Source organism: Taeniopygia guttata, chromosome 27 (genome assembly GCF_048771995.1).
Source record: "Taeniopygia guttata chromosome 27, bTaeGut7.mat, whole genome shotgun sequence".
NCBI lineage: Eukaryota > Metazoa > Chordata > Aves > Passeriformes > Estrildidae > Taeniopygia > Taeniopygia guttata.
This window is the reverse complement of record NC_133052.1, coordinates 2,319,561-2,347,285: the sequence shown is the minus strand read 5'-3', so window position 1 is coordinate 2,347,285 and position 27,725 is coordinate 2,319,561. Positions and strand designations below refer to the sequence as shown.

The 27,725-nt window shown below is 47.4% G+C and overlaps 1 protein-coding gene across 8 annotated transcripts; it reads left to right on the top strand.

Annotated features, from left to right (window-relative positions):
- The first annotated feature begins 204 nt into the window (after positions 1–204).
- Positions 205–27,604, top strand: ATP6V0A1 (ATPase H+ transporting V0 subunit a1). Of its 8 annotated transcripts, none has more exons than XM_030256473.4 (23): positions 205–362; positions 500–624; positions 1,011–1,089; positions 1,381–1,478; positions 1,987–2,115; positions 6,406–6,488; positions 7,254–7,380; positions 8,863–8,945; positions 9,549–9,642; positions 10,958–11,170; positions 11,760–11,910; positions 12,146–12,285; positions 13,074–13,231; positions 13,714–13,804; positions 14,512–14,630; positions 14,931–15,147; positions 15,715–15,822; positions 16,521–16,589; positions 18,701–18,808; positions 19,387–19,404; positions 21,145–21,262; positions 21,629–21,800; positions 26,290–27,604. In XM_030256473.4, exons 2-23 carry the CDS (start codon positions 508–510, stop codon positions 26,381–26,383), a joined length of 2,586 nt encoding a protein of 861 aa, XP_030112333.1. In that variant the 5' UTR covers positions 205–362; positions 500–507; the 3' UTR covers positions 26,384–27,604. The 8 variants fall into 8 exon arrangements, with proteins under 8 accessions (XP_030112333.1, XP_030112331.1, XP_002197932.1 ...); XM_030256471.4 differs by having other exon boundaries at positions 6,385–6,488; XM_002197896.7 differs by lacking the exon at positions 16,521–16,589.
- The last annotated feature ends 121 nt before the right edge of the window (positions 27,605–27,725 follow it).

The following is a 27,725-nucleotide window of genomic DNA, read 5'->3' as shown; positions in this document are numbered from 1 at the left end:
GGAGGGGGTGTTGTATTTTTTTTAGGAATGAGATACTAGCTTTGAGGAACACCTAAATCTTCCAAAGGAGAGGAATTTATGGCTAATAAGAAGAAGCTAATTTCTTCAGGCCTTGCTCAGACTGCACACCTTCAGGTACAGGCCGCACACCTTCAGGTACAGGCCGCACACCCCTTCACCTCCCGTAAATGTCACCGATGACGTCATCGTTGCATCACGGCGCCGCGCATGACGTCACTCCCCGCGGGGCGTTCCCTCCGCCGCCGTTCCGGGGCGGGGCCGCGCGCGGTCACCGGGAGACGCGGGCGGTGACGCGCGGACGGGAGCCGGCCCGGGTCAGGCCGCGACAGCGACAGGGACAGGTAATGGCAGTGGAACGGAGCGGGGCTGGATGTGGTGGGGACGGCACGGGGCGGGCTGGGGACGCCGCTGTCCGGCCTGTGACGGGGCGGCGGGAAGGCCTCGGTGCCGGCCCGGTTGTCACGGCCCGTCTCCGCAGAGGCCGCCATGGGGGAGCTGTTCCGCAGCGAGGAGATGACCCTGGCCCAGCTGTTCCTGCAGTCCGAGGCCGCCTACTGCTGTGTCAGCGAGCTGGGCGAGCTGGGCAAGGTCCAGTTCCGCGACGTGAGTGTCCCCCGCCAGCCCCGCCGCACCGGGAGCCCCGCGGCACCGGGAGCCCCGCGGCACCGGGAGCCCCGCCGCACCGGGAGCCCCGCGGCACCGGGAGCCCCGCCGCACCGGGAGCCCCGCCACACCGGGAGCCCCGCGAGCCCCGCCGCACCGGGAGCCCCGCCAGCCCCGCGGCACCGGGAGCCCCGCGGCACCGGGAGCCCCGCCACACCGGGAGCCCCGCGGCACCGGGAGCCCCGCCAGCCCCGCCGCACCGGGAGCCCCGCCAGCCCCGCGGCACCGGGAGCCCCGCCGCACCGGGAGCCCCGCGAGCCCCGCCGCACCGGGGCACCGGGGCCGGTGGCGTGGCCGTGCGCTGACTCCCGTGTCTCTGCCTGCAGCTCAACCCCGACGTGAACGTGTTCCACCGTAAATTCGTCAATGAAGTCCGGAGGTGCGAGGAGATGGACCGAAAGCTCCGTACGTTCCCGCTGCGGTTGTTGTGGCTCTGACTCTGCAGATTTTTGCTTAAATAAAATAAAAAACAAACCCACTGAAAGCAGGTTGAAGCTGCAGGGCAGCGTTTGGAGCAAGCAGAGGGGTGAGGGAGCAGGCAGGGCTCTCTGCCTCCAGGGATTCACCTCCCCCTGGAAAGATAACTCTGGCCAAAACAGACACCTTGTAATAGGAGGTGAAGGAATCAGCTGCTGCTGGGGGAACTGAGTGACACTGAAATGTCTGTAATTAACACTTTTAATGCTGTCTCAACAGGGTTTGTGGAGAAGGAGATTAAAAAGGCAAATATTCCTATCATGGACACTGGCGAAAACCCAGAGGTGCCTTTTCCACGTGACATGATTGACCTGGAGGTAATGATGTGTTAAGACTTAAGCTAGTATTTGACTCTGAAAGGAAACAGGCAAAATTCTCTGTTGGTCGATGCTCACAGGATTTAGTGGCAGGAGGGCATTAGCTCAGTCTCCTGCTGTCCCTGGAAGCAGCTCTGCCAGCTCACATTGTCCAAATACAGAAGTGAGAATACTCAACAGGAATTTCACCACTGAAACGAGCCAAAAACAGCCAGAACCACATGATTTATGGTGGTGGTCATCAAATTTATCACGATTTTATTGATTTGGAGAAACACTACCAATCCAGTCCATAAATGTCTGGCTGAGTGTCAGAAGTGTGCAGTTTCCTGCAGATGTGGCAGATCTGGATCTGTGCCACAGCAGGCTGGAGATGCACCTGTAAATCCATGCAAGCTGGGTGGGGATGTGAAGCATCTCACTTACCTCTGTGTGTTGACAGACTGAACAGCACTTACTTATGGAATTGCTTTAAGTCCTTTTTCCTTCTCCTTTTCACATCTTCCAGGCAAACTTTGAGAAAATTGAAAATGAGCTTAAAGAAATCAACACCAACCAGGAGGCTCTGAAGAGGAACTTCTTGGAGCTGACAGAATTAAAATTTATACTGCGTAAAACTCAGCAGTTTTTTGATGAGGTCAGAATACCGGTGGGGTTTAACACTTGGGGAGCTGGTTCTTCTCATAGAAATTACCATTTTTATTCTCAGATATATTTTAGTTGCTGTTTTGGACAGCAGGGTCATTTTATGCTTTGTTTGAGAAAGCTGCACAAATTGTTTTCCATTTTTCATGCAGTATACATAGCTACTCATTATTTACTTCCTACAATGCTGATTTGGGCTTGTTCTAGTTAAGCAGTGGTTTGTCTAAAAATTGTGTCAAATGATTAAGATGTGAGTAGTTTTGAAAGCACATCAACAGCCTCCAAATTTGGTGCTACAGCAAGCACTGTCCCCAGTGGGTCAGAGTTTCTTTAGTGCATGTGCACTTAAAATTGAGCTGAATTTCTCTTCAGCCTTTAAAGTGTTATGGGGAGACTCATCAGGGTCACAATACAAAGTTCACTGACATAATAATTAATTAATTAACTGAGAATTTGATCAAACCCTGAAGCTTTCAGAGGTCAGTTGTGGAGCAGAGCTGACATTTCAAGTCTTGGACATTTTGTCAAATACCATCTAGGCTAGGAACTGGCAACTTTCACTGGAGCTGAGATCAGCTTCTCCAGTGCCATTTGTGGCACTGACATAACCCCTGCTTGGGAGAAGACATAACCCTTCCTTGTAAAGCTGAAGTCTTGGCAGTTCTCTCAAAGAGCTCCTGTGTGTTTTTCAGGACATGTTTTTGCTGAGTAGATGTCCTGTTTCCTCTAACCTCAGGATTTGATCAAAGAATTCCAAACGGAAATGGCTCCTGGTATTTACAAGGGCTATTGTCAAGTGGAGCTGGACGCCTGCACACTTCAGGCCGTTTATCTAACAGTTTGTTTTTTGTTATTTTGGGAGAAAGTACTGCCTGTTCAGGCACCAAGGTTGGTCCTGTGCCAGTCATAGTTACTGCTGACACAGATACTGCTGCTGCTGTGGGGGCTGCTGGGTTGTGGGGTTGATTTCAGTACAAAAATCCCTTGTCTTTGAGCGTTGGATGTTCACTTACAAGTGTCCCTTGGACAAACAGGATTAACCTGATAATCCATTACTTTGCTGTGTTAAAGTAGCACTGCCTCTTCTGAGTGTCATGTAAAACCAAGTGGTGAGCACTTCTATATCGAGAATGAATCCCAGACTGGTTTGGGGTGGGAAGGACCTTAAAGCTCATCCCCATCCACCCCCCTGCCCTGGGCAGGGACGCCTTCTACTAGATCAGGTTGCTCCAAGCCTCATCCAACCTGGCCTCATTAATTATTGATCTCTCTTCCCACTGCTCTTCTTCAACTGCAGTGGGATCAAACTAAATTTAAAGATCAAAATCAATTTTCTAAACAGTCCATGTCAGGTCACCCACAGCCTTACACAAACCAGCCACAGAAAGCTTAGAAATATTCTGCTTCTCTTTCTTAACTTTTTCTGTAGTAATAAAACAAAATACACCGAGTAACCTATGCTGCTCTACATAAAAGCAAACAGAACAGCTCACAGGTGATGCTCAGTAAAATATAAGTGTGGATAGTTTAAAACTGTCTCAGCTTTCTGTGCTCAGCAAACAGCTGGGGGAAGCCCCGAGCAGCCCAGAGCTGCCTCTGCTCACCATCCCAGAATGGCCAACTTCCTCCACGCTGCCATTACACAGCACTTTCAACACTTGAAGACTACAATAACTTGTAATTAAGATTGTGTTATTCATAGTAATGAGTTGCACAAGAAATGGCTGACTCTCCAATTCCTTCCTGCTGGGCATTCGCTCTCCAGAGTCTGAACATGGTGGGAGGGAGGGTGGCAAAACGTCCCCTTGTTCTTCCTGTGACCATTCCAGCCCAAGCAGCCATTTCTTGTTCCAACACACCATGTTGATGATTATGCTCCTTTTCTCAGTCTTCTTGTCCTTGCTTATGAAGAGCCATATGAGCTGGAGAGATTTCTCTGAGAGCTTTGCCTAGAGTGTGAGCGTAAAAGAAGACTGGAAAAGTAACGGTTAATGGCATGCAGTCCCTTCTTCCTCCCTCTGACTCTTCTGCCATCTGCTTTTCTCTGTTTGCTTTGCATCTGTCACTTCTGTCTGGCTCTGGGTTAATAGATGGTGACATGAATCCTTTTTAGTTCTTGTGAACGTTGATTTTTGTCCCGTTTGTGACCTGGAAGGGGCTTGAATTGTATGGGTTTGCACTGGGCATCCAGAACTGTCACAGGGCAGGACTGCAATCATCAGTGGAGAAAATGAGCCTTTTTTGAGATCAAAGGTGCTGATCAGGGGATCAATAAGCAATTTTAAAGTGTTTAATAATGAATGCTCTTGTATTATGCTTCTTGATTACTGTCATGGAAATGCTTGGGAGATTCCAATCCTGAATGACCTAATCTAGTAAAACTAGTTCACAATACTCTGACATTTCACTCACTGCTGGTGAAAACTCATATTCAAAGTAGATTTCCCAGAATCCTGTTTTCCTGCACTGGAACTGGATAGCTCTTCCATTTCCACACAGTCTCAGTATTTTATTTCTATTAAATCCCCCAGCAGTGCTTCAGTTATCCTTTCAGAGCTGCTGCTGCTGTGCCATTTCCTTTCTAGAAAGGGTGTGCTCATCAAATCAGAGTTGTTGAGAAATTAAGGAATATGGAATTTGTAATGCAAATAATCCTTGCAAAATAATGTTTCCTTTTAGATAAACTAGTCTAATCCATATTTATTCTAAACTGTTTTGATTTGTAATTCCACCTCCTCAAAACAGGACTTGTCCTAAATAAAGGACACATAGCCCAAATGGGCCAAGCTAATATTAAGCATATAACAAATTCTCTCTCAGGTGAGGCAAATCCAGAGGTATCACATATGCTGTTCTTCCTTTTCCATGAGTCATCTGCTAAAATGTGCTGCACACCACAAAAAATTACCCCAGACAGTGTCTTGGTTACTGGAAATACAATACAAGCCTCTAACAATTGTAACTTACTGTTCTTCAACATCCTGAAATCGAGATGTCAAACAGTGCTGGGTTGTTTGGTCTGTGTGTTTTGTTTTCAGGTACCAAACTTTCTTATTTTAGTTGTGTTCTGTATGAACTGAATTTTCATTCAGTTTCTGATGTTGCAACAAGTCACCTTTCAGTTGAAAGGATCAGGAATTCCTGTGATGCCTTTCCAAGCCATGTGAAGGGCTCCCTCCCTCATGTGACATCCTAAGCTGCAGCAAGTGTGTGTACAAGCAGTTGAGCTGCTTTTGGTGACAGCCTTGCAAAAACTCTCTTGTATATGGCAAACACTTTCATTTGACAAGCAGGTAAAGCATTGGAGAGATTTTCACTCTGACACAATTATTGCCCAAATACAGAGACTGGGGCTAAGTTACTGCACTTGCCACAGGTTTTGCAAGGCTGTGCTCTGTGTGTGTGTGTGTGTGGATGTGATGTGTCCTTGGGTCAAACTCTGCCTTCCAGTGTGGTTTAACAAGGTCCCTTGGTGGCTTTGTGGGAAAGACCTCCTGCATTCCACAGAGGGTAGACTTTGGCCCTCTGGTTGTGCTCAGGAACTGTAATCTTTGGCATTTCGTTTTATAAGCTGCAGAGATAGAACTAAGTGTGAGGCGGGGTTGAACAAGTGTGAAGATGGTGCAAAAGAGGATATGATTTGAGCATCCTTGACCTGAATTTCTGACACTTACAAGCCATATTCCTAAGAATTTTACCCTGCAAATTGGTTGCAGAGAAGGACAGTGTAAAACTGTCCTGTTTCAGTGCCTTGCTGGCCAAGAGATGTGCCGTGTTGCTGGCCTGCTCTGAGCAGTGTTTGTGTCACTGATGGTGAACCATATGGTGAATAAGGGTTAATTAATTTAATATCTGAGGAAATACATGAGTCAGGTGTGTTTCTCTGCTCTGTGCCATTAAAAATGGTTCTTGGGAACATCACTTGTGTTTAAAACTTGAATTTTTTTTTTGAATTCTGCCTTTCTTCAGACTTATATATCTCCCAGCCCCTTTGTTGCAACAGTCCTCAAGCCTTTCTTGTGTGGAAGCCCTGCTGAGCCATTCCATTTTTCCTCTTGTTTTTCTCCTTCCATGTGTGACTCTTGCTGTCTTTTCTGTCACCTTATTCCTCTTTTTGCTGTCTTATGTTTGCTCTTCTTTTTCTTTTCTTTCCTTTCCTTTCTTCTTTTCTTTCTTTGTCTCCCACAACTATCTCCTGGCTCCTCATTCCCTGCATGCCACTAACTGGTTTCATTAGATATTAATTGATTTGTGAATTCAGGCTGAATTGCATCATCAGCAGATGGCGGATCCAGACCTGTTGGAGGAATCCTCTTCACTGCTGGAGCCGAGCGAGATGGGAAGAGGTGCCCCGCTCCGACTCGGGTAATTGCAGTTCAGGATTGCTGGATTAGGGATTATCAGCCTGTGGAAGCAGCAATGATATGAGCACAGTTGTGGAACTTTCAGCAGATGAAAGCTGATCTAAAACTGGCTGCTGCTCTCTGCTCTTTTCCTGCCTATAGTCACTTCCCAGTTCATGTTTGTGCTTCACAAGTTGCTCTCTGCACCAAACAGTTAACCCAGTTTGTTCTGTGTAAACTTGTCTGGTTGCTTCCTCAGACGTTTGAGATCTCAGAGCTTTGTTGAAAGTTGTAACTCCTGTGGGCACATAATGGTCTGAAATAACTGTATAGTTCTACATCCTCTTTATCAGCTGCTTCCAGGCTTCCTTGTACATGTGTAATACTTTATCTGGACATGGGGTTTGGTCCATTGAGGTCTAAGTATGAGCCCAGGACAGAGTCACTGGCAGCCGTGGCTGCTGTAACCCTTGCAGCCAATGTACCAGGACTGTAGGGGAATGAAGGCTAGAAACTACATCTAAATGCATTTGTTTCTCCTATAAGCAGTGATTTGTAGATTTTTAAAATATTATTTCATTCTGTTAAAAAACATAGCCTGTGCTCTAGTGCAATTGTTTTGCTGTGTGTATTTAGAGAACCTTCCATTCTGCTTGAAGAACTAATGTTAAAACAGGGTTTTTAATGTTAAAACAGCTTTTGGTGAGGTGCCAGCCCCCAGCTGCCACGGTGTGCTGGCTGTGGGGTGGCTCAGGTGCAGCCCCTCAGGCCGTGCTGTCCCTTGCAGGTTCGTGGCTGGCGTGATCAACCGCGAGCGCATCCCCACCTTTGAGCGGATGCTGTGGCGCGTGTGCCGCGGGAACGTCTTCCTGCGCCAGGCCGAGATCGAGAACCCGCTGGAGGACCCCGTCACGGTACCGGAGCTCCTGCTGCAGCAGCAGCAGCTAAACATTGCAGGGGTCTTCAGATGGAAGCCTCTGTCCTGTTGTAGTTGAGACAGAGACAGCAAAAAGCAACACACTCCATTTTCAGAAGGCTTCAAACGCATGCTTTTTATGCATTCTTACAAAACACCTCAGTCTACACTTTACTCATTGGTCAGGAAAGACAAACAAATCACTTACTGGAATATGCAGTTGCAGGTTTCTCTTATTTATCCTTCTTTCTTACTTATGTCAACAACCTTGGTAGAAAATTCAAGGCTAAACATGGATCCTCTTATCAAAGTTCTCTCCAGCTCACAGAAGTTGCTGTAAAACCTCTTCCACACTGTTCCTCAGTGAGGTCCATCCCAGCACCTGCTGCAGCCTCTGAGCTTCATCAACAGATGTTTTCCTGTTTAATTAAAACAAAAATAGGAGGCTGGATGGGGAGTGCTGTTGGAAGGGGGAAAACAAAACATAGACTGCAGCATAGCATAGGGCCTAGTGATTTCTCTGGCCCAAACTGCAATGAGTAATGATTCTCCATGGGAGTTGTTCTTTGGGACATGGGTGGTGTGTAGTGTCTGAAGGTCATTTCTCTGAACTAGAACCTTTCATTTTTTTTCATAATTCACTAATCAGTAGTTTAAACATCCACCTCAGAATTGTTCACATTACTATAAAAATAAATAATCAATGTTGTGATTTGGCCTGGTTTTACATCCAGTGTCTTCTGTGCTCAAACCAGTGGGCACTGCCCAAGCTTGGGACACCCTCACTCTTACCTAGTAAAGGGCTGCCCTGGAACACAGATCCAGGAGGTGAAGCTCAGTGTCAGCCTCTCTTTCTCATGTGAGGCTGATGTATTCCCGTGTCCCACCAACCACTGGTAGCTGACCTGTGGAATCATCTGTCTGCTAGGAGAGACTTCGTTCTTATTGTGCAGAACTTCCTTAAATTGAGGTTACACCTAATGTAATTATTCTTGAAACATTATGTTAAAATTTCCTAAGTAAGGTAGAACAATAACTTGTCAACAAATGCAGGAAAGGGGCCCTGGCTGCCCCCACGGACACAGCTGTGCTAGGAATGTGTCTCTGCTGGGAACCACACTGGTTAAACTCCACTTTTTTAAATCTTCATTCACTCTTTTGGCTTGATTCTGTAGATGAGCTGACTGAACTAAGTACTGATAAAATCATCATTAGTTTTGGAGCTCTTACCAGGTTTTCCCATTTACTTTACTTTATAGAATCAATAACGGATAACCTAGGGCATTTTGCTTCAGTGAACACAAACACAGTGCAAGTATTCTCTACTGAAGCTGAGAAAATTGCTTGCCTTGTTCAGTGTTAATCAGGTATATTTCCTGCTCTGCATATCTGAGCTCTGATGGACAGATTCAGTGAAAGGAAAATCAGATTTCTGGTAATTAGCCAATGCTAATTTCTACAATTCTTTCCTTTGTTCTAGGGAGATTACGTGCACAAGTCTGTATTTATCATCTTCTTCCAAGGTGACCAGCTGAAGAACAGAGTCAAGAAGATCTGTGAAGGGTATGAAAGTCTGACAGCTGGGCAGCTCTCAATTATTTTAAACGCACTGACATTACTTTATATCGATGTTTCTCAGTTCCCTGTTTCGCAGTGGCTGCAGGAGCACATTTAGAGAGCAAATGAAATGTGCCATAAGTAACTTAAGCACATTTTACAGTCACACTTGCCACTCCCCAGCCTGTAATGCTCAAAGTACACAACTGCTGTGCTAGGGAATGCAGAAAAACAAGGCAGTGGTGATTTCTGGGGCAGGCCTGATGGGATATCAGTGGGATATTCTCACAGTGGAGACAACAGTGACTGCTTCTGTCAGCAGTTGCACTGCTGTGACAGCATCCCCCCTCAGCTGGATGGCTGACCAGCCCTGTGACAGTGCCTGGAGACACTGGCAGCACAGGGAGCAGAGGATTCCATCCCACTTCTGTTTTCTCTAGCACTCAACTTCTGCTTTGGCCTAAAGCACTTCTGCATCCCTTTGATGTAAGGCTGGAGCTCTGCTTGGCAGTCTCTGCTGATCAGAAACTTCTCTCAAGGTGCCTCTGGCTCACCCCTGACTGACTGATCTTTCCATCTCTGTCACTGAGGTGATTCCCTGTCTTCCAGGTTCCGGGCCTCCCTCTACCCATGCCCAGAAACACCCCAGGAGCGGAAGGAAATGGCTTCTGGTGTCAATACCAGAATTGATGATCTTCAGATGGTAAAATAACTGGAGCCAATGAACTTTCTTTGTTTTTTAAATTATATTTTTAATAATATGGTTGAAAACTGTATTTGGAAACTTTAGATTCTGTTAAAACAGGAGGATTTTTGCCCCTATGAGATGACCATATTTTCAGCTTCAGGTAGCTTGAGACCAGCAGTGCAAGGGAGGTGTTTGGAGGCTGCTCAGTTGTTTCTGTGTCAGGATTTGAGATGGGTGGTTTGATCTTTCTCGAGGGCTAAGCAATTTATTATAAACAAATGATTACAGAGAACTCCATACCAGGGAGAAAAGAGGAACTCATGTAGGGAGATCCTGTAGGTTCTGACTCTGAGACCATGTTGTGTAACTGCCTACTTCATCTGCAAGTACTTTGAAAACATTTAAACCTTTTTTCAAGCTAAGATGCAACAATGCTAACATTAATTTAGCTCTTCCTTTTTCTGCCTGTCTTTATAATTGCACATTGTGCTGTCCTGAAGAGCTTCTTCTTTACAGCTAATCTCTTGTGCAGCAGTCTGAATGTCGGTAAAAAGTAATTAGCACCCAGATCTCATGGGTCTCACCTCTGAAATACCTGGTGCTTGCTTCAAGAAAGAAAGGCAGTATGTGATAATGTAGAAAAATTTAAGGGATTTGAGGCAAAAACTGAGAAAAGGTTCAGAAGCTACAAGGAAAAAGGGTTGAATTTGACCTACTTATTTGATACAGAAACTGTCTCAAGTGGGGAGTTGTGCACTGTAGCTCAAAAGATACTTTAAAGTAGACAGGAACTCAGAAGCAATATAACTGCTATAAGCAGCATGTGCCTTGTGTCCTCACTTTCCCTGCAATCTAAGACTTTCCACTGGAAATCTGACTTGGCCTGAGTTTGATATGTTCCAGTTGGAAAACACCCTCAGTAGGAAACGCTTTCTCCTTTTCCCTTCAGTAAACAAGTCTTTCAGGGTAATTTGTGTGTTTTTTCAAGGCAGCACACCCTTTACTTGCAGCACTCTTCTCTGCTTTTTTAACCTGGGTGGAGGTAAAACTGTTCCCTGTGATCTTGGCACAGTTTGTTGTTTGAAACAACCACTGACCTTGGAGCTGGAGGAGGAAAATAATCAGAAAGTGTCCCTGGAAAAAGCCCTTAAGCTTTTCAGCAGAGCTAGTTACTCTGGGGGTACATCACAGACTGCAGGCATGGGGCAGTCTGTGCCTGGGGTGGGGGAGCAAGCTGGTCCTTCATCCTCTGTGGGAAAGGCTTATCTTGTTGGTGCACCTTGAGCTTTGCTCCATGGTTGGCCTCATCTTTCTCCTGCTCCTCTGAAAGGTGCTGAACCAAACTGAGGATCACCGCCAGAGGGTTTTGCAGGCAGCTGCTAAAAACATCCGTGTGTGGTTCATCAAAGTGAGGAAAATGAAGGCGATTTACCACACCCTGAACCTGTGCAACATCGACGTGACACAGAAGTGCTTGATTGCTGAAGTCTGGTGTCCCGTTGCTGACCTCGATTCCATCCAGTTTGCTCTCAGGAGAGGCACTGTGAGTAGATGCTGGGCCACCACACTTGGGCTCGTTGCCTTTTCTGTATTGTGAGCCTCTGAGCACCATCCCCTTGGCCTGTTGGAATCACAGAGGATAGTTACTTAGCGTGCAGGAATGTCGACTTAGAGATAAAAAAAGTAACAAATACATTGTGTGAAGGTTAAAGTTCAGGTGAATGCTGGAATGGTGAGGAGTTTACTGTGTGTAAGTCCTTTGGTATGCTTAGTTACCCTGGCTAGGCTCTGTAGTCCTGGTGTCTGGATAGAGGAGCTCTCCAGGATGTTGGCAAACTCACCCTCTGCTCAGATAGCCAAGAGAGTTGGGTTTTTTAAAGTCCTTCCACTTGCTTTTTGTTTTCTTGTCTGTCCTACACAGACTATGTTCACCTTTACTCCTGCTAGACGAAGTGGAGAGCAGTGGAATGCTGGCAGCCTTCCTCAGCTGCTCCAGTGTCTCATTGTGCAAGCACACTGCAAACACTCAGGCTTGCAGTTTTCCAAATGCCAGGGGGACAGCTGTGTTGGGCTTAGTCCTCCAATGCTCTGAGGGTGGGTTTGCTGATCTTCCCTTTGTTTTTCTCAAACAGGAGCACAGCGGATCCACTGTCCCATCTATTTTAAACAGGATGCAAACCAATCAGACCCCACCCACATACAACAAAACTAACAAGTTTACTTCTGGCTTTCAAAACATTGTTGATGCTTATGGCATTGGGACATATCGGGAAATAAATCCAGGTAAATTCAGATGCAGAAAAGTCCAAGACTTCTGTCTTAAATGTTTTAGTTGTGATGTTTGTCTATATTGCCTATCCTATGTGGAAATATCTAATAGAGAATTCTAGTAGAGACTTGTGAGCTTTCCAGAGGGGAAGCTGGGGAGTTATATTTACTAAATTGCCTGGACTATACCATGATGAATCTGGGCTGACTAACACACAGTGCCCTGGGAATGTTGTCTTTTCCCTCACAGCACCCTATACCATCATCACCTTCCCATTCCTGTTTGCTGTGATGTTTGGGGATTTTGGCCATGGAATCCTGATGACTCTGATTGCTGTCTGGATGGTGGTGAGGGAAAGTCGGATTCTGTCCCAGAAGAGTGACAATGAGGTAAAGTGGCAGATCATGCTGAGTGTGTATTTCAAACAAAGAGTTGCACCTTGGTTTACTCCCATCCTTCTCCTTTTGAGTTGACAATGCCCATTACGCCTCCTTTGGAATTTTTGTAGCACGTGGACAGGCTGGGAAGCCTGAAGAGCACACGCATACAAACACACACAAAATAATGTAATTTCATAATAGTATTGAGTTCCCTTGATTTTTCCTTTTGTAGATTTATAGGAAAATATTAATTTCATTTGTCTGAAGGAAATTATCAAGTGTAGTAGGTAAGTTGGTGTAAACAAATCACCCCGAATTTAGCTGGATCATAGTGGGGTTTAGCCACTGCAAAACTCCCAATTCCTGTACATAAATATCCCATCCCTAACATTTTTCCTATTTGCTGCTCAGAGTTGGTTTTGCTGGCTCAGGGCTGGCAGAAGCTGAACCAGAGTTAAGATACACTGGCAGGGCTGGAGGAGACTGACAGGGTCTGTGCTCCTGATTCCAAACTCAGGCTGCCAGCTGGGAGTTGCATCAGGCTGTGCAGTGCAGTTTGTCCTCTCCAGCTGCTCCTGGGTCCCCTGTGGAGATCCATGGTGCCCCTTTATCCTCATTATCTGTGCTGCTCTGCTCCCTCTTGCACTCTTAATCCCTGACAAGGAGAAATAGATTTTGGCCTCTGGTTCACGTGGCCAATGTTTGTTCCACAGCAGACTGATTTTCCTAGTTTGGCTTTAGGAGGGACCTTCCCTGTTCTCACGGATTCCTTTGTTCCTTTTGGGTTTTTCCACCAGATGTTCAACATGGTGTTCAGTGGTCGCTACATCATCCTGCTGATGGGGCTGTTCTCCACCTACACTGGCCTCATCTACAACGACTGCTTCTCCAAATCCCTCAACATGTTCGGCTCCTCCTGGAGCGTCCGGCCCATGTTCAATAAAGCCAACTGGTCGTGAGTAAACCCTTGGTGACTTTGTAGACACAGTGAGACTTGTCCTTCCCCATTGTCCTTCCAGCTGAGGAAAACAAAAATTTCTGACCTCTGTCTCAGGTAGATTTGCAAGAGGGTTGTAAATGGGATAATACATGCCAAGATTCAAAATGTTTGTTGTTTTTTTTTCCCAGAAAACTTACAAAGATGCAGTTTCTCATCTATTTCCCCATAGACATTTCAAGATTCCTGTCACCTGAACCTGTCTTCCTTGTGTCACTGAATAAAAGACCAAGAAACAGGGTTTTATTAATTAGACTATATTCCCAATAGTCTAGAGGTTCTACAACCTCTAGAATTTGTAGAGGTTCTACAGGTTCTGCAACCTTGACGTTCTCTCAATTTAAGCTATTTCTTGCTCTCACAAGGGAAGAGTGTTGTTAGTTTTTACAGAAGGAGGGTGGCATTGCTACTAATGTTTTTATAATCTTGTTCCCAAACAGAGATGCTTTGCTGGAGACCACCCCCCTGCTGCAGCTGGATCCTGCTATCCCAGGGGTGTTTGGTGGGCCCTACCCATTTGGCATTGACCCAGTAAGAGCTCATTCTTCCTCTGCAGTATTTTGGGCAAAATCCTCTGTGTCAGCAGAAAGAAAAGTACCTGTCTGTTCAGTGTTCTGAGATGCCAGATTTGGGATAGAGACCCTTGTTCTGAGATCCATTAAAGGCTGCTTTCTCACCCTTTCTGACCTGCAGTGCTTTAATCAAATCTGATGAGCCTTGAAAATCACTTTCTGAAGTTACTTTTTTACCTTGGGGAAAGTTGTTAATCTCTCTTTTCAGTCACCCTTGGAAATGTACATTTCCCAGTAATCCTGCCACTTTGTACCTGCCTGCATCAACACCTCTTAACTCTGCTTGTAATATATGACAAACCTTGTGTGGGTTCCACATAAAGAGGAAGTGCAGGAAATCAGACCTGTGTTTAATTCTTCCTTTAAATGAATAATCATTTTGTTTCTGTTAAGGGTACAGCCTCTTTTCTCCTGCATCTTTGAGGTACCATGCAAACAGGTTTGATTCCTGCTCAGTGCTGGGCTCAGTTACTATCAGGTTGTTCCCAGCTGAAAGCTTGTCTGCTCATTTCCCCAAAAGAAATCTGTAGGAGAAATACATCTTTTAAAACCTGCTTTTTCAGCCTCACACTTCCTGCCTGGCTCATACTGTTTAGCTTAAAGGGAGTGTTTTCCTTCTCCTGTTTTCCTTTCCCTGGTTATCTGACTAGGTGTTGTTTTTCACAGATCTGGAATATTGCCAGCAATAAGCTGGCTTTCCTCAATTCCTTTAAGATGAAGATGTCTGTGATCCTTGGCATTTTCCAGATGCTCTTTGGTGTCGCCTTGAGTCTCCTCAACCACATGTAAGTGCTTTGCTCTGGTTTTCTCATGGTGGGGGCAGTGGAATGTCTTTGGGTGCTGTGTGGTTTAAGATGCCTGTCAGCCCTCACCTCCTGATGGAAGTTGCAGTGCAGTTGTCTCTGGCTGTGTGTAGAACTGTGCCTGTCCCACATTTCCTGTGCTCCAGGCCCAGCTGTTGTCTTTGCTGAGCCCCTGCATTGTCTTCACACTCTTATTAAAAGCTTTTGCCCTAATTCTAACTTTCTAATTCTAATTTTGCCCTAAAACTAATATAAACTTTCTTTCTTTTTTCTTCCCTGTAGCTATTTTAAGAAGCCACTGAACATATACCTTGGATTTATCCCAGAAATGATTTTCATGTCCTCCCTCTTTGGATACCTTGTTATTCTCATCTTTTACAAGTGGACAGCCTATGATGCTCACACATCCAAGGAAGCACCAAGCCTCTTAATACACTTTATCAACATGTTTCTGTTCTCCTATGAGGACACCAGTAATAAGATGCTTTATAGTGGGCAGGTGAGTGCTCTTGCTAGAGCAGAATCAGAGGTGCTTGGTGATACTGGAGCGTTTCATTGACCTTGTCATAATTGGCAAATCAAGCATGATACATCTTTACACTGTGACAGAGCATTTCTGAAGGCTGATACTACGTAATATTGGAGAAGGAAGGAATAATCCCTATACCAGGAAATTTTATTTGTCTGACCATAAGTCAGCTGTGGCTTCAGAACATGCAGATCCTGATTAATTGTGGGAAGCAATTAGGAATATTGTCCCATGTCTGCAGTGTGATTCCTCTCAGCTTAGCTCAGACACCTACGCTATTTCCTCCCAGCAGTATCAGACACCTGCCAAATTCTCATTCCCTGCAGGATCTGTTGGATTTTTCCCCAGTCTAACCCAGTCCCAGCATTAAATGCTGTGCTCAGTCAGAGGTGGCAGCTGCAGGCATGAAGTATGTAATTGCTGTTCCCAGAAGAGAGAGAGGTAGTGGAGCATCCACATGCTGGGAATTCAGCCATTCTTGCTGGGTTCTGTGTGTGTTTGAGCAGGGGCTGCAGCTGAGACTTGTTTCTTTTGCAGAAAGGGCTCCAGTGCTTCCTTGTGGTGGTAGCCTTGCTGTGTGTGCCATGGATGCTGGTGGCCAAACCCCTGGTCCTTCGCCAGCAGTATTTAAGGAGAAAACACTTGGTGGGTGACTCCCTTTTATATTTTCCATATGAAAACTGATTTTGGTTGAAAAGCTGTGTTCTCCATCCTGAGCTTGGATTCATGGGTTCACACTGCATTGAAACCTGTAAAGTGTTTTTGCATATTCCTGGGCATGCCAGCAGGTGGGTGTTACTGGAGACAGAGTGTTGCCTGCCTGCTTCCCAGATCTGGATCCAGCATCAAACCTGCTTTTAAAAACCCCTTCTGTTGGCAATGATCACAACAGTGTCTCTGGCTTGGGCTTTGGTAGCTGGTTAGGAACAGCCTCACTGGCTGCTGGATGCATTTCTGTGGCTGGGCTAGGCTGGCAGTGGGAAACAGAGATGGAACTGGCTGGCAGAATTCTCAGCTATCTTTGTTCAAACAGCTTGGATGGTTAAAAACTAAAACAATTAAAAGAGACTTAGAGACTGATGTGAGAGGTTGGTTGTGTGCTGGGGTGCTCTGTAGGTTTCCAGCTGCACTGTACAGTACCTGTGTGTGAGGTGCAGGAACACTGCGGAGACGTGCATGTCTGGCAGCGCTGTGAGGATGTGCAGCGAGTCAAAGACCAGTTCAGTTACAGACACTCCCTCTCCCTTCTCTGACCACCTTTCATCCTCCCATGTCCCCTCCATTCGTCTCCCTTTCTCTTTTGTTTCCTTCCTCCTCCCTGTCTCTTCTCCGTCCACCCCCAGGAAGGGCAGCCCGAGGAGGCCCAGGGCAGCACGAACGCGCAGGCGCTCGAGGCAGCAGCGGCTGCAACAGTGAGTGCACTTCAAACTCGCCTGATGCATTGCAGACGGGAGTTGGCTTTGTGTCTGGTTATCAGGGGAGCATGGAACCTATCTCAATTTCATAAGGGAATGGCAAGTGCAACTTTAGGGTGAAAAACACTTTCTCTTGGAAAGAGCAAAGTTTAGCCAAATTGATACATTCTGGATGAACACCCAGGCTGCAGGATGGTAGTTGTGCGTGCACAGAGACACTTCCTTGCAGGAGTGCTGCTGAATCCAACCTGCAGAGCAGCACAGGATTTCCTGCCATTTTACATCTCCCCATGTTAAATTCCCCTTTTTTTCTTCTGCTTGTGTATTTGTTTAAGATAGATTAGGACTCTTCTCAGTGCAGCATTTCTGTTTGCATTACGTGTTCCCAAACACACAGTGATGTGATGGCCTCCAGCAACTCCATGTCAGTAACCATTGGATTTGTGACACATCTGTCCTGTACACACTTTGACCTGAAATTATTATAAAATGGTTGTGCACAAACAAACTTCTCGGTGGCAGTTGTTTTGACTTACGTGTTTCTAAGTTTATAGATGGCTCTTTGCTGCCAAAGCTTTCTGCTGCAGATTTTGGCAGCCCCAGAACTTAGTCCTTTCCCCAGTCCTGCCTATTTCAGCTACCTTTTAGTTCTGAATCTGCCTGGCTGAGGAGGAGGTGAGAGTCTCACCAATTGTGTGAAGCACATCATGCTCTCCAGGTGCCAGAGGTGCTGGGAGGGACACGTCAGCTGGTTCTCTCATGACACTTTAGTCTCATCACAGAAATGTCAGAAATGACAATGGATCTTTTGTGCAGGATCCCTCCAGCGTATGAAATGCATCTCCATCAGGAAGCTGCGAGGGGAGGTCTTGTGTGAAGTGTGCTTAGAAGGATCAAGTAAACAATTGGAGCTGTTGGAGCTGTGTTTAGGTTGGCTGGGTTACAGGGAATGGATATGAGTCGAGTGTGAGGGAAAGGCTGCTCAAGTGCAAGTTCACACAGGCTAGAAATACATAAATAGAATATTGACAGGAGTCTTCAGTGACTTGTGGTGTTTCAGAGATACTGAAAATCCTAATAAAAGCATTGTCTTAGTTGTTAATATGGAGGGGGTTTTAAATTTTATTTCTGTTTTCAGAGCATAAACGCCTACCTAATTTGTTTTTAGAAACCTGATAAAATCTCTAATTTATAGCTGGCATTTTGAGCATATTTATATTTCAACCTGAAATAAAAGCAGGCTTCTAAGGACAAAGGAGGTAGAAGAACTCAGAGAAGCTGTTCTGCTGGTCTGTGCAAGCACCAGGTCTTGGGACCTTCAGCCTCTTCCATCTGCATGGGCATCCCTGGACTTCCACAGTCTGGATGTGGCAAGTCAGGTCACGTCCTGTGTCACAGGTGACCCAAAGTGCTGAAGCTGGGCACAGGGTTTATTTCTATCTGTGGTGTTGTAGTTTGCCTTTCTAGGGGCCAGACTCAGGGGTCAGGTGAGATCTGCTCCCAGTTTCAGCATTTCAGCTCAGTCTGTGTATTGTTCTTTTCCCTTTGGAGTCCTGGAGGTGCAGCTGAGGGTCAGATGTTAAATGTCAGAACAGATGTCTCTAAAAGGACCTGCTTGCACAAGGTAGAGTTTCCAGGCAGGGGAAGATCTGGTTTTCCATGCAGTGCTGGTATGCCTGAGGCTGGTGGGAGCACGTGTGTGTGTGTTTGTGTTAGTGTGTTCAGCTCCATGACCTGCTCCAGTACCCACCAGTGGTGTGTGCTTGTCCAGCCATGCTGGGCAGGACGTGGGGCTGCTGCATGTCAGAGCCAGCAAATGTCCTCTGAGAGGTGTGCCTTTATTGTCCTCATGGTTGCAGTTACACTGTAGAAATGTACCAAGGATTCACTCAGACAGACTTTTTTTTTTTTTCCCCCAGCCCCAGCAGGAATCAGCACCTTTCCCATCCAAGCTGGGAAATAGAATTGTACCTGCCTTAATCTGGGCCTTACTATTTAATATTTTGTTTTCCTCTGTGAGCTGCTGCTGCACATGGAGTCATGAGAAACCTGCACTTTTGCACTAAAACCCAAACAACACTTTGCTCTTTCTTTTCTGCATGTGTCAGGGCACGCACAACTTTGGTGGGATCCGGGTGGGCAATGGCCCAACGGAGGAGGATGCTGAGATCATTCAACATGACCAGTTATCTACCCATTCTGAGGAGGGGGAAGAGGTAAGCACCTGAGCATCCTCGCTCTCAGGGCACTGCACTCGGCAGCAGGATGAGCTCACTGGGACTGTAGTACTTGTTTCCAGGCTGTTTAAACAGCAGCATTCCCAGTGAAGTGTGTTCCTAGCATTTTTCTCACAGACTGTCTCTTGGTCACTCCCAGGACTCCAGAAAAAGCAGGATAATTTGCATATCCTGGGAGATGTGGCTCTCTTTGTCCCCAAAGAGCCATCATCTCAGGGGTGCACAGCACTCCCGGGTGCCACATGTTACCTGCTTCTCCCATGCCAGTGGAAATTCAGGGGCTGTATTTCTGCAGCACTGAAATTTTGTGTATATATTCATTTTGACTGCTGGGGGTAATATTAATTACTTCCCTTTCTTCTGGGAGAGGAGAAAACCAGTGGATCTGAGGGAGCTGGGGAGTTTTCTGATGCCTCTGAAGGCCTGCAGCAGATCCTGCCTCTGTAGTGCATGGGATGTGGTACTGCTTTCTGTGGCGTGCATAGGAGGGAATTGCTGAATGTCTTCATGATTCATGTGATCAAACACTGCACTAAATGTAAATTTGTGTTTTCAAGCCTACAGAGGACGAGGTGGTAAGAGCACGGCAGCTTTGCCTTCATGTGTACCTGGGCCATTTCCCATCGGTGTCAAACGTGCTGAATGGAACTTGTTATGTCACAGCATCTTGTTTTCCAAAAGATCTTGCTGTTTTCATGTTACAGGCCATTTTTAGTTCATACACACCTACATCCACAGTCTTTTAATGACTTTATCTATGCAGCTTGTCTGTCTGATCCCGTCTGCAGATTGTTCCCAGTTGCCTGGGAAACTGTTCAGCTGGAGGTCTCAAACTGAAAAGTTTTCACTTTTGAGCCTCCAAAGAAGCCTCAGGGTTTTTCTGTTGTGGCCTTATTAATTCTGTGCTGCAGCAAACTGTTGAAAGAGATTTCTTCCCACAATCTGCCATGTTAAGGATGATGCTGGTTGACCCAGAGAGCGAATGCAGCACAGCCAGTCCAGTTTCATGTAGTTCAAGAACTGAACTGGCCAGAGGCTTTGTGTAAGAGAGGAGCTCCATTCTGAGAAACTGCTCATTCATTATCACTTGTAACAAGTATTTAAAAAATGGGGGGTTAATACTGATGCAGGATTGAGTGTAGGTTTCAGCACTATCAGGTAACCAATTTTACTACAAAAAAACTTACAAATGGCATGAAATCAGAACAGCTTGATGAGGGCACTGCTGCTGAAAATTGTGCTGAGAGTGGTTTGCTCAGAGCTCTGCCATGCACAGGCCTGTGTGGATTAGGGGAGAGGCACAGGGTTCTTGTTCTGGTGTACCTGATGTCTCCCTGAGCCTGGGGAAAATGTGTCAGCCCAAAAGGACTGTCCCACAGCAATCCCAGTGGCTCAGGGGTTGCTCTCTGTGGCAGTTCCACTCAGCTTTGAAAGGTCATTGTTTAAACATTTCCCACATTCCCTCCTGCCTCATCTGTGCAGAGCTGGAACTGTTGGCTAGGGCAGCCTTCAGTGAAGAACTCCACAGCTCACATTCTGTGGAGAAAGGATTAGAATTTTGACAGCTAATTTAACTGAATTGTTTGAAATATTTATTGCCTTCGATATACTTGGGGAGAATTAAGAATATAAATAGCCTTGTGTGCATGCCTAGAGCATTAGTCACTGGATGTATTTAAAACATCATGTTCAATTGAATCTGAGCAGTTTCTGAAGCATGGATTAAATCCAAACTGCAGGAATTGCTTTCCCAAGCTGCAGGATAAGAAACTGCCCTACATGGCAGACTTCCTTGTAAATTCTTTTATTATTGCAGAAAATTATCAAGGCACAGAGACCTTGCCAGTGAATGGTGCACAGATGTGACATTTTCAGGGTAGCTTAATGCATTACTTTTGCTTTCAAAAAGGGCAGGTTCATGTCTTGCAAAATGCTCCTGTTGCCCCTGTAGCAAAGGCACACACAGTACAGCTTGGGGCATGCCTCCTTCCTGCAGCAGCACCTCTGGTTACCAGGGAGTGCACACCAGCACCACCCTCTGCTGAACAGTCTTTTCCTGGCTAAGCCCATGGATGAATTTGGAATATCTGACTCTCACATGGCAAAATAAGAAAACAATATTCACATCACAGCATTTTTAATTCTGCAAAACCTGTTGAGACAAGATCCATTTCTCGTTTGTGGCGCTGGCATGCTAAACCAGGAGAAGACAGTGTCAGTGTGCAGTGTCACACACAGTGTCCCTGGTGATAATGTCCCCCCCCAGCTGGCCCACGCTGCACTCCCAGCTGCCCTCATCCTCTGTTCCCTTGCAGTTTGACTTTGGGGACACCGTGGTGTACCAGGCCATCCACACCATCGAGTACTGCCTGGGCTGCATCTCCAACACGGCCTCCTACCTGCGCCTCTGGGCCCTCAGCTTGGCCCACGCACGTGAGTGTCCTCAGGGGGCTGAGCTCTGCTCCTGGCCCTGCTCAGGGCTCCCCTGGCGCCTGCTGTGCCTGCATTGCCCAGAGCAGTGATCTCTGCTGCCACAGCTCTGCTGCCACAGCTCTGCTGAGCGCAGCAGTGGAGTCACCGTGGCAGAACGAAGCAAAGGCTGCTGAGCAAGGACTCTGCCCTGCCCTGTGTGACAGCTGGAGGCAATGTCCTGGCACACTTGGCTGCAAAAGCTCTTGTTTCCACCTTCTTCAGTTTCCACCTCATTGTAAGGGGGGGTTTGCTTGACTTCAGTTTTTACTTTACCAGTGAACTCCCCCCTGTTCTGCTGACCCGAGTCCTCTCCCCTTTCCCTTGCAGAGCTCTCAGAGGTGCTCTGGACCATGGTGATCCACATCGGCCTCAGCGTCAGGAGCCTGGGGGGAGGCTTGGGCCTCTTCTTCATCTTTGCTGCTTTTGCCACGCTGACAGTGGCCATTCTGCTGGTCATGGAGGGGCTTTCAGCCTTCCTCCACGCTCTGCGCTTGCACTGGTGAGTTACTGGAACATCCAGACTCTTGGAGAGCTCTTCATAACAAGAAAATAGATGTCACCTGGACTGTGCAAAAATGCCATCTTCTAGAAGGCAGAAAGTCTTAAAAAGGGTCAGAGATTTCAATTCTATTTGTAGTAAAAGCACCTCCCCCCAGTTGTTTAAAGTTGTGGAGCTCTGCTTAGAAATAAGCACTAAAAGGTAAAGCTTTAGGGCCCAAAGCTTTGGGACTGGGGAGGCTGTGCTGGCTGGAGCAGTGTGCTTTGTGGCTTTCAGCAGGACTTTCTTGTTCCATCTCTTACTCTTTTCCCTGGTTCCTGTGTTTGTTGTTTGTGTGCAATAGCCACAACTGCAGGTTCCTTCTCGTGCTCTTGTTCATTGCTGTAAAACCTTGCCCTGGACAGGAGTGGCTCTGCCTTCTGCCCTTGGGGTACTATGGGATGGCTGCGAGTTTTTGCTGGTCTTGCTTTTGCAAGTTGCTTTTGCAGGCCCTTTCCTGTCATCATTAAGCTCCTGTGTATGCAGCCAGCAAAGCAGAAGGAATTACTCTGCTCCCAAGTATGGAAAATACTCAAGAGCTTTCTCTAATGCATGTTTGAGAGCGCTCATTGTTCCACTTCAGATTCCCTCTTAGTTAGTGCACTGGTGGGATCAGAGGAGCAGCTGGGAGTAGGATTTTCTCAGCCTGAAATGTAGGAGGGTCTGTGCCTCTCTGGGGTTCAGGCTGCTGCCATCTCCTCAGGCTGCTGATTTCCTGGGCCAGGGGGGTCATGAGAGCAAAGGGAAGTCTCTGAAGATGACAGATGACTCTGTCTTGCTTAAATGGGAAGAAAAGGTTGGGAGCACTCTCTGAAAGTAGTTCTGTAAGTGCAGAAGGAAGCAAGTGCCTCTAAAAAAAAAAAAAAAAAAAAAAGCAAAATAAAACTGGCCTTTTTGCACCTTTCCTCTGCTTGTGGGGAAGGAAAGCTTTGGCCTTTTGCCCTCTGCCTTGGCAGCTAGCGAGGTGCAGGCTGGAGGATCCTGGCTCCTGGGGGTGCAGGATCCTGGTCCCGCTGTGTCTCTGTAGCCAAGAGAGCCAAGCTGATCCTGGGGCGAAGCCATCTTGTGCTGAGAGAGCCGGGGGGCACTCCTGGAAATGGCTGCTGGATGGTGCCTCTGTTTTTCCTGGCATCCAGCCTGAACCCTGCGTAGCAGCCACTCGAGAGCTCCTCGCTGACTGGCCAGAGGTCCCTCATGCTCTCCCTGCTGTCACCGTGCTGGGCCACACAGCAGTGACAGCAGGAGCCCCCCGGACCCTGCTGGGCACTGAGAGCAGTCCAAGAGGAGCAGAGGGCAGCAGTGTAGCTCCAGATGTGGTGGGTTTGCTCTGTAATTCCTTGAGGATTAGTGGATTTCCAGGGCTGTGGCCTCTCTGGGCTGTGGAGCTGCATGGCCATTTCTAAGCAGCAGCAGAGGAACAGCTCTGAGCAGCTGCTCTAGACAGGCTCCATGGAGCAGAAAACACATTTTTGGGGAGGTGTTAGTCACAAACTGCACCTCCAGATACGGCTCAGACACCTGAACAGGTGTGAGCTGGAGGTAATGGCTCACATTTCCCTAGAGGGCCATTGAAAAACCCATCTGTGTGTGTGTCAGTGAAATGGCAAACAGGCAAACCCAGGGGCAGCAGCAGTGAGGGCAGGCATCACTCTGCCCGTGCAGGCAGCAGTGGAACTGGAGTGCTTGACAAAGTCCTGTTTTCCCTAAACATTTATTTCAAACCTGCAGGCTCAGGCTCTGAGAGAAAATCTGTTCAGGCTCAGAGCCCAAAAAGCAAGCTGAAGGTTCTATTTCAGACTGCAAGTGATCTGCTGAAATGATTTTGAGGTTGCTGGGTGTTGGTTATCACAGGGAGGCACCTGCAGTGGTTCCAAAGAGCACACTGTTCACATTCCTTTATGCTCCTGAACCAAAAACAGGGTGTTCCAATGGCAGGTGTTCCCTTTTTAGGAAGAGGAAGGAAGAGTGGAGGTCAAATCCAGCTGTCCTGGGAGGAGGAGATGGGAATTTCTGGCTGTGAGAGAGCCGTCACCTATCAGGAATTGAGGTGTGGGTGGTTCAGCCTTCCTGGAAAGGAGGAGGAATTGAGAATGTGTTTTACTGGTCAGGGAATTCACAGGTTGTTCCACATGCTGTGCCTGGCAGTCCCAAACGAGGGAGGTTTATTTTGTGCTTTTTCAATGTGCATTCTTTGAGCAGGTTGGGCCGTTCTGGGGTGGAAGCAGCCTCTGGATTGCTGCCAGGATTGCAGGGTGTGAATTTGGGCTCCACTGCAGCTCTGTATGTGTCTCAGCTGTCATGCTGTCAGCATCTTTTGCTGTAACTCTTCTGAAATATGTCACCCTTCTGAAATAGTCAACCTTTCCATTTATTCATTTTCAGTGATGTAGTTTGACATCAACATCCAGATTAAAGCAGCTTCCCCCTTTTTAAGCTAGTCACCTCTTCTCATGTGAGCCGAAACAGACTGTGCCCAAAAGAAAAAGTTTGTAACTATTCAGGGTGCTGCTTCCTGAGAGGTGTGGGTGTGTTGGAGCTGTGTCCCACTCCCAATCCAGCGAGTGGGAGTGGTGAAGTCCAGCTGCTCACCCACCTGCCAGGATTTGATTTTCCTTTGTAAATGCCATGAGCCAGGACTCGCCTGCAGTGTGGCTGCAGGAGCTGCTGCTCCAAGGGGCAGCTGCAGCCTCATGTCAGGCAGGATGGAATATCCCAGAGACAGATACGGCACCTCTGCTCTTTTTGGGAAGGAGGAGCTGCAACAGTCTCTGCACAGACACCCCAGTGGGTTCTGTCTGTCGTGTGTGCCACCCTCGAGGTGTGCCTGTTTACACCTGACCCCAGGCTCTGGCACCTTTGGGGACACAAGCAGAGAGTGGGAATGCAGTTGTACTGAGTGACAGTCGGGGTTCCTGTGGCACTTTTGCCTCCTGCTCACAGGACTGGAGCTGCCTGGTTTCCCAGTGTCAGTACCCTGACTCTGTGGGGTTGGAAAGAAACACTGACACTAACTGCTAATGCAAAAAGCTGCAGAGAGGGTCTGTAGCACTGCTGCTGCCAGAGGACTCCTGGGCTGTTTGCTGATAATGCCACTGTCTGTAAATTCTCTGCAGAACTTGGTCACGATGTGAGACACATGAAGGGTTCAGCAATAAACTGGGACACGTAACAGGCAGTGAGCCTGGCAACAGCAGTGCTTCCTGCTGGGTTCTGGGTGTTCCTGGAGACACCTGCAGAAACACCCACTAATCATTTACACTGATTATTTGGTCAAATACACTTTACTGGCTAGTTTTCTAACCTTAGAGCAGTCTCTCTTCCAGTGTCAGGCCTCCAGCTGTGCCCAGTTGTAATGGAATGTCCAAAGGGAGGGTTTGGATGCTGAGGCCAGCTGGAATTGTGAATCATCAGGGTTAACATGCCAGTCACAGTGAGCTTGGGTGACTCACATGTCTCAACCCTCTGCCTCCCATTTCCCTTTGCTTACAGAACAGTTACTTAGTCACAGGATACTTATGGAGATTATCAGGGTTCCTGAAAAACTGGAGCATGTTGGCAAGGAGCCCTTCCTCCCACATGGAAAATCCTGCTCATCCTGGGGATTCCTTGGCCTGCGAGGCAGCAGAAGATACACACTAAAGCTGGTTTTCCTGAGCATTTCCCTCCTGGGCTCTGTGGGGAAATCACTTTTTGCTAGCTGAATCCAGCAGCTCTGGATTTTGCCATGATTCCCCATTTGGGGAAAAATAATTCCAGTTTGTCTTTATTTGCTGAAAAAACCCTTCTCCTGAACTGTGTTAAAGGCTCCCCAGTTTGCTGTCACTTGCTGCCTGCAGGGACTTTGTTTTCCAGTGGATTGTGCAGTGGAAAATGTCAGTGAAGCCTGGGCTTGTTTTTACTGGGAATCAGGGGATTGGTTTTCTCTGTCCCTATTTGGCTGTGGCTGACTGTTAGGCTGTTCTCTAGAATAATTCCTTTTTTACTTGAGTTCATTAGGGGCAGCAGCAAATGGGGCTGAGCTAACGCTCGGCTGGAGCTGGCGGGCACGTCCCAGTGCAAATGTGCTGCAGGGAATAAACAGAAGTGGCTGGTGAGGAGTCTGAGCTCAGTGTCACATGGCTCAGGCTTGTGCTAATGAAAAAGGGAACTTTAGCAGCTGGTGTAGAAAGTGCTGTCTCTGCTCCCTGTGCTTCCTGGGACACTGAGCTCAAGGCCAGCCTTCTGCTCCTGTTGCCATTTTTTGTCCCTGAGGGTGGGATCGAAGTCTCTGGACAGCTCTTTGTTCCACACATAGATGGGGGGTTGTGCCAAAAGATACATTGTGTTATAATACCCCTTTTTCTCTTTAAAGCTTTTTTAGTCAGTAATCCTACTTTTTATGGAGTTCTTTCTAATTGTTCCTATTGAGAGACGCCTTTCTAATGAGTAATCACTCTTCTGTCTCTTGCAGGATTGAATTCCAGAACAAGTTCTACACTGGCACTGGGTTCAAGTTTCTCCCTTTCTCCTTTGACATCATCCGTGAGGGGAGGTTTGATGACTGAGCCCCCCACTCCAGTAGTGTTAAATGTTGTGTGTGTGAGAGAGACTGACCCTCCCCAGCACCAAGGGTGTGACTGACCCCTCCCCGTGTGTGTGAGTCGTGTGTATAGTGACAATAACTTATTGCAGCACCCTGGAGCGTTACTGTGGCATCCCAAAGCCAAAAGCTTTGACGTTCTGGGGTAACAACACTGGATCACAAAAACTTTTCCTTCCTTAAGTTTACTCCCAAAGGTACCAAGTGCATGAGGTGTCTGTTTGGCGTGCAGTGTGTGCTCCCTGTATTGTGCATTCCTTGGCAGCTGATCAGGGCAGAAAAGAAATGGCAGCTGTGCTGAGGGGACAAAACAGCACATGGAGAAAAGGCCCAACGACCTCGGCTCAAGAAGAGTGAGGGCTGTTCCCCCTCTTCCTGCTGGAGGCAGTGGCGAGGAGTCCTCATGCACTGGGACTCAGCTGCCTGAGTGGCCTGGGGCAGGATGGGGAGGGTGAGCCTTGGTGCAGGCTGTCACTGGTCACTGCAGGTGCTGCCACGAGCAGTGAAATTTCTTGGAGTTTGGTTTGAAATCAAAGCCCTCGAGGCACATCAGATAGTGCCTGTGTGGGTTTGCCATCGGTGCAGGCAGCTTTTGCACAGGTGGATGTACCAGTGACTCACATTGTCCTGTGCACTCTCTGGGGAGCCCTTTAAGGGAGAGCAGCAGCCCAGTCTTGCCAAAATAGCTCCATGGCAGGGGGTCCCTGTGGTGTGTTCCTGCATTAGCTGTTGCTTTCTTTCCTGTCCGAGCTGTCAGTATTTCCTTGCACTCCTCAATTCCTGTAGCAGCAGTGGGCTGTGTTGGTGCTGTGTGTGACTGTCGTGTTCAGTTGTCGCAGTGGAGCTGAGTATTTGCGTATGAACAGATTAGAACAATAACGAGACTCATTAACCTGGAAGCAAGGAGGAAATGCCTTGAGGTGCCAGGCTGCTCAAAATTAGGTGAGAAGGTTATGTGTACCCTGCACACTGCAATGTGCATGTCCATGGGGCACAGGGACCCTTGTGCTGCACCTGGGCAGGTCCTGGGCACTCACTGCATTACAGGAGGGTGTGGTGGGCACCCACAGAGGTGTTTGCAGACTGAAGAGTGAAATCAAAGCGTGGCTGCAGGTGGAGCTTTGACACGAGTCCTGCTGTGTTCTGCTGACAGTCGCTGTATAAATTAAATGAACTCCACAACAAACATTGTGGCCTGTTTTGTTTCCCCAGTGCTCGCTGAGGGGGCTCAGGGGCAGCTCCTCATCCCTGACCTACACTGAGCACAGCCCCCAGAGCTGCTGGGGACAGCTGGGACCTTAGGCATT